Consider the following 12,272-nt stretch of genomic DNA (forward strand, 5'->3'; position numbering starts at 1 on the left):
ACGAAGATTACGCTATTTGATTTAAAAGTTCCTTTATCTTTTGTGTTGATTCAAAATTACGAAGTTACTTAAATGAACGTTAAAAATATGTTCGTAAAAGTAGCTTGACTATTTGAGTTACTTTTTTGTTGTTTTGTCGGATTAACAATTGTTTTAAAATTGATAACAGGTTGTTTTAAAATTGATGGTATTTTGATGGAATGTCCGTGTGAATATAATGCTCGTGTCTGACACCAACGGTTCTGGTTCGACTCTATAAAAAGAAAATGTACAACAATATTTAACTCGCACTGTGAAAAATTCTGAATCGAAATATTATGGTAAAAATTACCGGCGCTCAGGATACCTGTTCTTTTTACCATAAAATTCATTTTTGTAGGTAACTTGTTAAGGGGAAAAAATATCTGATATACCGTAATTTTTACATTAATAATTACCGTAAAATCATTGAATCACTCTAATTATATAAATATTAGTGTAAAAATTACGATATAATATTTTACAGTGAAATGGGTTTTACGGATGATGCACCCTAAGTGCCAATGATTTACCGTACTTCGATTCGAAATTTTTTACCGAGTACAGTGCACTTTGCAAAAGTGAAGCGTTATTGCTATAATATCATGTGTATTAGTTTAACGGCTTAGCTAGAATAAGATATAAATATTAGCAGGTCTAAAGCATAATACAAAATATGTATTCGCTCTAATTAAAAAAAAAATGGTTTTAAAATTAATTTGGCAAATCACAATCTTTAAATAATTTCTAAATTTAAATTTTTTTTTTTTGCAATCCTTAAATATTTCAAAAATGCTAGAATAGCGCGAAACAGAAAAACGAAAGTGCATTAACCTCTTTTTGTGGGGAATTTCAAACTAAACATTTTGAGTGAAAACTTCATGGTATGTTGAATTTGTAATTAGTGTTTTGTTTGTCGTGTAAATTGAATGGAAAATTGTTTGAAAAATAAAAAATAAACATATTTCACATAGTTTACAGTTGATGGATACGTCCCAGTAGATAACTAGTGAGATATTTTCCAGAGCCTATACTTTGTTTGTGTATTCTTAAATGCAATCAGACGTTAAAAAATTATTATTATTATTATTATTTTTTTAAATATGCCATTTTTGTGACATTGATGGACAGTATGAATTACAAAATAATTACATGTTTTTAAATGTTGATTTATTTTGTTTAGTGTAACTCATCTCAACTGTTTTGAAATATAAAAAAAGTTTTAACATAAGGAATCATATTTTTTTCATAAAGAATCTTAAAAATTCTTCAAATTGTGAGTTTAAAGAAGCATGTTTTAACAATAATTCTGATAGTTAAATTTCCATTGAAATAAATAAAACATGCTTACGTGTGGTTATGTTTGTTTAGTTTAGTCGCAGAGAAAAATATTCTAGTAAAATTACTGCACTGTATGGCAATGATGACCTTTCAGAAGAAGATAAAAAAAAAAAAAAAAAAAAAAAAAAAAAAAAAAAAAAAAACCAACATAATCAGGGGTCTGTTTAGAAGAAATTTGGATCCGTTAACGGACCCTTCACAAAATATCTTTTCATAAAAACGGACCCGTCACAAAATATTTTAACTTAAAAACGGACCCTTCACAAAATATTTTAACTTAAAAACGGACCCTTCACAAAATGATCTTTCTTTTAATTGGACCCTTCACAAATTTGTTTATCTTTATTATTATTTTGTTAATCGAATAAACCCTTTCCAGGGCAGAAAACAAGAAAGATGGATGTAAACGAATTAAGTTTTGTCCTCGGCAGACGATTCTTCCATTTTTCGTCCGAAATTAATATTCTGCGTTCAGCAGTATAGGCTAAATACCAAATATTTGTATATTGCATTTCTAATTTAGAAGCAGAAATTGTTGTTTATATTTTAAAATTTAATTTTTTTAATTATAATTTTGCAGTGTTGAGCATAATCTTGTATGTCTTTACAATTTAAAAACTCCTTGAAAAAATTTTTTTTTTGCAATAACGGACCCTATTTGCACAAATTCATAAAATGTTAAAAGAATGTGAGTAATTTTTTTCACAATTTCACGAAAAACGGACCTTTCACAAAATGTCTGGACAGACCCCTGATAATTCTGGTTAATAAAACCAAAATATATGGTATTTAAACCATTCAGATGGTAATTTATCAGTTCACATAGTAGTGATTTGCCGGAAATTCTGGTTTTCAAAATTATTGTTCTTTTTACCACACATTTAATAAAAAATATTAAACTGAAAAGTAAATTTAACGGAATAAATGATTTTTTATGCAATGCTCTAAGGTATAATGGTAAAATTATCAAATTTTAACACATTTAATAAATTTTATTGTTAATTTTGCTAAAGAAAATTAACAAAACACTTTGGTAAAAAAATTACCGAACTTTTTGGTGTTCTTATAGAGTCAGAAACACGTTAATTTTTACCATTCCCTGGTAGTTTTTACCATACCTTTTTTTCAGTAGTTACTTTACTATTTTTAAACCTTGCAGTTTTATTAGGCTACTATATTTTCATACGACGTTTGCCACATTAAGAAGCAGGACGAATTTAATTTAGTAGTTAGTGGTTAAAAATATCAAATAGTGATATATATATATATATTAAAAAAAAAAAAAAAAAAAAAAAAAAAACAATGCGGCCCTTGCACACGATACATTGAGGGTCATATCACTTTAATTTGTTAAATGTAAAGGGACAGAGTTCTTGCAGCAAGGCGAAGCTTTCGTTGCTTGACAACAGCATATTTAAGTAAATCTTATATATACGCCGGGTCTTAAGACATAATTGCTGGATCGGACCCAGATCCAAAAGAGTTTCAACTAGCAATGTGAACTGTGTTTTAATCCTAACTGATCAAAGCATTTGGTCGCTTATTATGTATACACACGTTGATGTTCTGTTAGTTCATCATATGTTGAATATTAATTTTTAAAACTTAATGGCTATGATTATATTTGCTGCAGGGGTCTGTTTAGAAGAAATTTGGGTCCGTTAAATCACAAAATATCTTTTCATAAAAACGGACCCTTCACAAAATATTTCAACTTAAAAACGGACCCTTCACAAAAGGATTTTTCTTTTAATCGGACCCTTCTCAAATTTGTTTATCTTCATTATTATTTTGTTAATCCAATAAACCCTTTCCAGGGCAGAAAACAAGAAAGATGGATGTAAACGAATTAAGTTTTGTCTTCGGCAGACGATTCTTCCATTATTCGTCCGAAATTAATATTCTGCGTTCAGCAGTATAGGCTAAATACCAAATATTTGTATGTTGCATCTCTAATTTAGAAGCAGCAATTGTTTATTTTTCAAAATTTAATTTTTTTAATTATAATTTTACAGTGTTGAGCATGATCTTGTTTGTCTTTGCAATTTAAAAACTCCTTGAAAAAGTTTATTTTTTTACAATAACGGACCCTATTTGCACAAATTCATAAAAGCGGACCCTGGTTGAAAGAATGTGAGTAATTTTTTCACAATTTCACGAAAAACGAACCTTTCACAAAATGTCTGGACAGACCCCTGTGCTGGGAAATCAACAATTTTCTTTAAAACTCCCATCGCATAATACCTCTGTTCAATCACTTAATTATGTCTCAATGAATTCATAACATACACCCATTTAGGAAGAAAAAAAGAATATAAAATAATTCTTTTTGTATGGTTCAATGCAGCTACAACTATGTAGAACATCTCTAACAACAAAGGAAAAACACTAAAAAAATGGTGCCATCTGACACAGGTCAAATCTCCTTTTCCGTAGATCTTTTGTCTAGGTCCAGCGTGACTTGACCACTTGACCTTGTCGATTAACGCACCTTCCAAAGAATGTTTTCTTTTATGCATGCTGGGTACCTGTATATGGGTGATTGTCCAATCACACATCCGCTTTTATGGTTAGTTTTATTTCTGTTTCATCTCTACCTTTGATCGTGGCATGACCTTTAGGATTGTGTGTTGGTGGATCTTTGCGCAATTAGCTCCGATTCACGAAAAAGGCTAATTGCTTAAATGATTAACATCAGAAATCTCTAGGCTTACATAGTTTGTTTTAGAAGCGGCTGATTGTGGTTGGAGGAATCTATAATGAACCTTTGAGCGTTTTATTTTAACTTTTAACGTAAAATATAGTCTTGAAATCTGCGTGTGTGGGGGCGAAACGACATATATTATCAAAAAAAGTATTAATGCTTTGACGCAGAATTTCTATTAGAGATATTTTTTTTATACCTTCTTCATTATTTTTTTTATTAATTTGGGTAAAAATAAGTGGAAAATATATATTTAGCAATTTAATAATTTATTGCTTATGAAACACAGCAAGAAACACTGTTGTCTTTTTCTGTGTTAAAGGTTAAATCTTTACTTCCAAACAATAACTTTTGAAATATTATTTGAAGTTATTTAGATCCAAGAGAAACAGTTATTTACCATTAAAATTATTATTTATCGTTATTGGCTCGGTTAACAGAAACCTCGGTTAATCGAGGTTCTTTCTCTTTCAAACTTTATTGATTTTTAATCTTCTATCACTCATACCATATACATGCATAAAGACGAAATTACTTACCTACATTCTCTTCCGCTTTCTATATTTAATTTTCGAGATTGAAAGTGCTCGTCTCGAAATAAAATATGACGAGATTCTTAAGTAATTCATTCATTTTATGATAGCTCTGCCGGAAACATAATTATATTACAGGTTATGTATGACACCAATAGCTTTACTACACACCCTAGCTCAACCTGTGTCACGAGATAATAAACTATGTTCTATAATAAACAACCTTGTTCAATAATAAACAATGCTTTTCATTTACTTTAATTGAATTTACCTTTATTAATAGATAATTGAGAATGCACTAGAGCTCAAACTAGATCGTGTAACAATTCCTTTCTACTTGATGATAAAGTTACATTTTATCTGCTGTGAGTAGAATAGGTTAACCGTAACTGTTAAGGAAAAACTTTAAAAAGCATGTGATGAATTTATTATGTTTTCCTTAAATAAGTTTTTCTTCAAATTTGAAATGATAAAAAAAGCATTTTATTACATGGAAAAGGCTATATAATTAAAGAAATCATAGCTGTAATCAGTGGTTGAAAAAAATACATTGTTTTTGTAGTTTACAACTACATTGTTACAAATGTAGTTAATAACAACGACTTTTTTTAAATGTATTTAACACTAGAAAGATGGAAAATTAGTATGTACCTATATTGCCCAAAAGCAGTCAAAAGGACTGGATTGTGAATGCGTAAATAAATTTGTTTAAAATTAATTTTTAACATTTTTTATATTATTTACAGTTATGTAACAAGTTATTAGTAAATATCTATACATAATAATAAAAGCGGCTGTGTGTGTGTGTGTGTGTGTGTCTGTAATCACAATATATCGCCCCAGAAGCCTCGCCCAGGCACGAAACTCGGCACATAATTGTGTTTTGACATAATGAAGAAGTATTTTTTTTCTTTTTCAAAAATTTGGATTAGTTATTTAGTTATCAGTCATTTTGTAAGTCTATGCTTTTCGTCTGCTTTTTCGTCTTCAAAGAGCCATATTCAAAAAACTATTAAAAAATGCATATACTTTTCCCCACTCTTATAAATGTATGCTAATGCGAACCTTACAATTGAAATATTAATTTTCGACAACTTAAACCAATAATATACGAAGGAATTAATAATTTAATTGTAAAGTTCGCATTAGTTTACATTTATTAAAGTGGAGAAAAGTTTAACTTTTGTATTAAAAATGTGGCAACATATTCGATACGTAAATAGAACGCGTCGCTTTGATATATTTGTCGCTGTTCATAATTGTTATAATAAGTTTTTCTTCTTCTTTCCACGCTCTATTTTTTTCTTAAGCGAAGACGATAATTTTTGTAGCGATATTGTAGTACTTTGTACAACTAAAAATTCTTTTCATAACACTTTAAAAATATTCACTTTATTTTCTTTATATATACAGAGAACAGTCGGCAAAGAATTCGATTAGGTTGAAAAACATTTCGCTAAAAAGGAACGAATTCCAAAAGAAAAAATAAACAACTTAAAGAATAAAAATGCTGATGCCAGCCAATTTTTTGAAAGTTAACTTAGAAATAACAAACCAAACGATGTTAAATAACAAACCAAACGATGTTAACAAAATGACGTAGAAAGCGCAACTAGATCAAAATTATACAAGCACAACTAGATCAAATTATAATACCTGAGTGCTTGACGTAGCAGATATAGAAATAGAATTTGATACCATAAAAAATTATATAGAAATAAAAATTGATACCATAAAAAATTTATTCGTTTTCGTGTTCTTTTCATGTATTTGGCATTTTAGTTTTTTTTTTCTTAAGCGTTGTAGCTATATAATTTCAAACATCCTAAAGAGCTATAACACATCTGCAGCAGAACTGGATATGAAGACAAAATTGCAGGACAGGAACACTTTAATTGTCCACTAATCTTCAGATTTCCTGCTATGTTTTAAAAAACTTTATTTGTGAAAACCTTCAGCTTGGCGGACAGCTGGTCGCCTTAGGCGGCTAGTTAATAATAAAAAAAATATATGTTGTGCAAAAAGTCACAAAATTCTAAGAAATTGTGTCATTATAAACATTATTGTTTTCCTAACTGAAATTAAAAGCAGTCAAAATGACTTCCTTAGGCAATCTAGTGTTAACCATAACTTTTTAAATGTAGTGACTACAAATTACTTTAAAATTTTAGTAACTATTACACTACTTTAAGGAGGCGAGATTTACTGGAGAACTTAATTTACACAGTATGTTTAAAATGGTTTTGAATAAGAAATTGGTTTACATTAAACATAAATGAATAATTAAGAAATATTTATTAATGTTTACCATGAGCCAGTTTGTTATTCCAAATATTTTTTCCGAATTTATTCATTTAACCTTAATCTTTTTATGCTCTTTTTGACAGCGAATATTTAATTTACGAAATGCGAAATTATTAAATACATAATTGCAATTTTTTAATTGTTTAATGCTCTTTCATTTCCTCTAAGAAATTTGTTAAGTAATTGGAAAATACGTTACGTTTCTTTTAAATAATATCAATGCTTCACGAATGTGCATTCAAGTGTAAAAGTGTGACCACAGTGATTAATTATCTATTTTTTGTAATGGCTAATTTAGATATTAGTTATCTGAATCAAATCAAAATAATATTTTTTTAAGTTAATAAATCTTGGGTAATTTCAGAATCTAACTTGGATCAATTTTGAATGTAATGTTTTCATGCGCTTTTTTTCTTCCTTCGTAATGCTTGTTCTTGGAATTAATGCACATTTTTGTATGATTATTAAATTCATTTTAGTGTATTTTTGAGTTTTTTTCTAGTTTTTTTCAAAATATTTTTATGAATTTTATTTTTCTATCTGAAATGCCAATATTCTAGTTATCTGAATTCTAGTTTTTCTATCAAATAATTTTAAACTTTAAATTAATGCGGTTTGTAAAATGAATCATATTGTTACAAATAATTGAAGTTGTACTTTTAGATGACTGATTAAGTATATATTTTGAATCAATTTTGAATGTAATGTTTTCATGCTCTTTTTTTCTTCCTTCGTAATGCTTGTTTCTGGAATTAATGCACATTTTTGTATGATTATTAAATTCATTTTAGTGTATTTTTGAGTTTTTTTCTAGTTTTTTTTAAAATATTTTTATGAATTTTATTTTTCTATCTGAAATGCCAATATTCAAGTTATTTGAATTCTAGTTTTTCTATCAAATAATTTTAAACTTTAAATTAATGCGGTTTGAAAAATGAATCATATTGTTACAAATAATTGAAGTTGTACTTTTAGATGACTGATTCAGTATATATCTTTTCCTTTTTCCTTCAGGTGCTTTTTCCAGTCAATTGTATTTACAACCAACAACCACTGATCATGCCTACTTCACTGGTGATAACTTTTTCATCACATGTTTTACAATAGATGAAACCATTGATAAATTGAAATGGACCGATTTTGATGGCGTTCCCATTGAAAAGGAAGATGGGAGGTAAATCAATTTTAATTTTCTTTTCTTTTTTGAGAATGTGAAGAAGTTCAATAGTTTTGAAATGAATAATTGTTTTCCTATGAGTAATTCATGTTACTAAGGTAACTTGAATTGTATCATAGCGTTATCTATCCATAAGCAAATTATCTTGGCCGTATAATGAATGTATTTTCAAAATTGACCTCTAAATTTCAATTGCAATTTATTTATTTATTTAAAAAAAGTAAAATAAGATATGGCGCTCAAAAATAAATTTCAGAATTTAATGTTGAAATAATTTTTAAAAAAATATTTTGTCTGTCTCTTTCTAATTGTTTTTTTATATCAAGATGACAGTCGCGGTTGCTCAGGGGATAAAACGTTCTCCTTTGGTTCGAATCCCAGTGGTGACTGGTTGAAACGAATTCTGCTTTTTCAATTCAGCGGCTTTTAACGACCCTCTTTTCTGTGTGGCATTTTCTTAAATAAAAAAATTAAAAATCTTGATTTTTGATATTCTTTTAGTTCAGGTAGCAAATTTTAAAAGAAATACGAGCTTGCATTATAATTAACCAACTACAGCAAAGAGGGATATCTTCAAAGAAGAGAGCTAGTCCTTAAAATTCATGGATCGTAAATCAGCTTCCTGGCTCCCACCGATAACAATGCTGTAAAATACCCTCAGTGGAAGACGAATCATGGGTTAAAAACCTCATGCCGTCAGGCTAACCGTAGGAGGTTTTCGTCGTTTTTCTCACCATGTCTCGCAAATGCGGGTTAGTTTAATCAAAAATGTCTCCATGAAGGCTAGTTTGTCCCACTGCTTGATCCTGGAGTTCCCGTGTCTTCTAGATTAGATTCAAAATTGCACGGCTACACGGAAATTATCAAAATTACACGAAAGGGAGATTTTTTTCTTCACTGTGTCGATTTTCGTTGCGTATTATACAAAAGCGTGGTTTTCACGTTTCCACAACTCATTCAAAAAGAATCCATTTCGGCGTACCGCAACGTATGATAGCACCATGTATGATAGCACCCCAATCATGTTACATGTTTGATGAAATACTTGGGAGTCCGCATGTGCGTCTACTGAGCTGGGTTCGGTGAGATTCTTGCACCCTCGTGTGCAACTCTGCTGCATTTTGCAAGATATTCTCAACAGGGGTCTGTCCAGACATTTTGTGAAAGGTCCGTTTTTCGTGAAATTGTGAAAAAAATTACTCACATTCTTTCAACCAGGGTCCGCTTTTATGAATTTGTGCAAATAGGGTCCGGTTATTGCAAAAAACTTTTTCAAGGACTTTTTAAATTGTAAATAGATACAAGATTATGCTCGGCACTGTAAAATTATAATAAAAAAATTAAATTTTCAAAAATAAACAACAATTGCTGCTTCTAAATTAGAGATGCAACATTTGATATTTAGCCTATACTGCTGAACGCAGAATATTCATTTCGGACGAATAATGGAAGAATCGTCTGCCGAAGACAAAACTTAATTCGTTTACATCCATCTTTCTTGTTTTCTGCCCTGGGAATTGTTTATATTCGATTAACAAAACAATAATGAAGATAAAAAAATTTGTGAAGGGTCCAATTAAAAGAAAAATCATTTTGTGAAGGGTCCGTTTTTAAGTTAAAATATTTTGTGAAGGGTCCGTTTTTAAGTTAAAATATTTTGTGAAGGGTCCGTTTTTAAGTTAAAATATTTTGTGAAGGGTCCGTTTTTATGAAAAGATATTTTGTGAAGGGTCCGTTAACGGACCCAAATTTCCTCTAAACAGACCCCTGCTCAATTTCAGGCTTCATTTTCCATCCTCTGATATCGAACCGAAAAATCTCTCGATCACTTTATAACGGCTAATACAATCAGGAAAAGAATTCTTTGTCGGAAACTAGTAATTTTCTCATGATCATCTAAAGTCTGAAAATTATCTTACATTTTGTTAATGTTTATAGTGCTTAAAAAGTACTTTAAAGGTGCTTATTTTTTGTTGAGAGAGTTGGCTACGCACCTGTTATATTTTAAATTTGTCTGTTTTAAAATTGCCCATTAATTATACCTTATAATGTTAAAATACTCCTTCCTGTAAGCATAAAACTTTTATTGGTGGAGTATTTAATTAGTTTGGTAGTTTTGAGTAAATAATAGTATTCCGGGAATCCTCAGTTAGTCATGTGTAGAATTTTTAGAAAAATGAGATATTTCTTTATCATTACATTATGCTGTTTTATAAGAATATTTTCGTAAAAATAAAATCATATGAAAATTACATGAATGAAAAAGATATGAGACATTTGTATTACGCACACATGACTACGCACGTATGTCTTGAATGTCATTTTTCATAATCTCGGTATCGATAACTTATTTATTTTTATCTGATCTGACCCGAACATTTATTTTACTAATGTAATTTATGCAAGATATATATAGCTTTAAATCTTTTATAGCTTTGAAGTAAACAAATGATAAACTATGACTTTTCTGGCATTTTTCTTATGTTAAAAATATTTTTTGAGTTGAATGAATAAAACTTGAAATTTATCGAGTCCACTGATAGCAATAGTCTTCAATAAACATTTATTTTCACTCAAATTCTTTTTTTTTACATTTTAAATACAATTAAAACTTATAAATAAATATATTTTCATTGATCATACGATCAAAAAGTTTTTTCGGAAAACAACTTAGCTTTTTTAGACATGCACCTAGATGTCCCGTCTTAATTTATTTTTTGTATTTTTTTTTATTGTTTTGCTTAAAAATGAGAGGCTGAAAAATTTTATAATAAAGCCATATTGTTTATCTCCTTCCAATTGTTTCTTTAATTATAATAAGTTCCAGCAAAATTCTCCCTTTTTTTTCTTCCTTTTATACAACCCAATGAAAAATATGTTTGCTTCATATCAACGCTTCCTTCTTAATTGCCATTTTCACGTTCCCCGAGTTATTTGTTCACAAAAACACAAAAATCCACCTGATTTCACGAAACATTCTTTCCTTCCTCGCACACGCTCTTCCCCTCTCCGTTACCTTATCAACAGAGTAGGAAGCTGAAGAGCGAAAATGGGCATCACCCTCCAAACATCCCTTCCCAGCAAGCATCACAATCATGAGCTCATCCGATGGTTTCCGTGGCAACGAGTCAAGAGAGAGAAATGGTTGTCATTGCATCAAACGAACCGGAGACCTGTTCTTCGACCATTACTAGCAAATTTATGGCGTCAATTCAACCCCCCTCTGTTTCAGATATATTATCAACGCCCTCCCCCCCTTTACTTCCTTTTGGTGGTTAGGTACACCTGCTGAAAATTAAATTGCTTGAGAAGGTGTGTAATTGAAAATGTGTTTCAGTAATCATTTAGGTAGTTCAGTTTTGCAGGAAGAGGTCGTTCGGATTTTTTCTGCGCTGTTGCGCTCACAGTTGCACTAGCTTGGGAGAATGTTATCGAGCTAGCTTAGCATGCAATATCCAGGCTTCCGGAATCATATTAGGTTTAATTTTATTTGTTGAAAGTTTTTGTTTTGAAAAGTTGTTCTGGAAATGGGAAGTAGTGGTATGATATAATTAGAGAAGTTTTCATGCGTGGTATAAGTGCTGGGAGTCGAAACTTGATTGGGAAAAATTAACCTTTAGATGACGTGCGTCACATGATCAATTATCTTAAGCTGATGCTTACTGACTAATGTACGAATCTCCGAATGTTGTGGATTAGTTTTGATACCATTGTTAGCATTTGATATGATGATTAAATGCTTGGAATGTTTGTTGAGATGTAAATACTTGGGATTTATTTTCCCAGTTTCTTAGTTTCTTCGGAATTCTTTAATTTTTTTATAGAATTTTTATTTTATTTTATTTAACGATATAAAAACTTGGAATTTGGACTATCGGTTTATGCGATACATTATCTATTGTATACCTTTTTTTCTGTTATTATACTAAAAATAATATTTTAATGACAACAAAAATGCGCGTTACGATATTTTTAGTTTTGTTTGAGATTCGTGGAGAATATGCAATTGTGTTAAATCTCCTAAGTTAAGCTTTTTTTTATTATTAATTTATTTTTATCTATTTATTTATTTTTCTTGAAATCACAAACTGTAAGAAACAAAATAAAAAGAACACAACAAAACGATACAACAAATACTTGTTATAAGCAGACTTATTTTAAAAAAAAATTTGCAATTTAATGTTACAATATATCC

At 29.6% G+C, this 12,272-nt stretch overlaps 1 protein-coding gene across 1 annotated transcript in view; it reads left to right on the top strand.

Annotated features, from left to right (window-relative positions):
• LOC107448616 (limbic system-associated membrane protein) overlaps window positions 1–12,272 on the top strand; it is a 150,228-nt gene that overhangs the window by 66,726 nt on the left and 71,230 nt on the right. Inside the window, exon 2 of the mRNA XM_071184238.2 lies at window positions 7,915–8,074. Within this exon, the coding sequence (XP_071040339.1) occupies window positions 7,915–8,074 (160 nt within the window). The remainder of the gene's footprint in view (window positions 1–7,914; window positions 8,075–12,272) is intronic.

This window comes from Parasteatoda tepidariorum, chromosome 10 (genome assembly GCF_982258835.1).
Source record: "Parasteatoda tepidariorum strain Cologne lab strain chromosome 10, Ptep-v5.0, whole genome shotgun sequence".
Taxonomy (NCBI): Eukaryota; Metazoa; Arthropoda; class Arachnida; order Araneae; family Theridiidae; genus Parasteatoda; species Parasteatoda tepidariorum.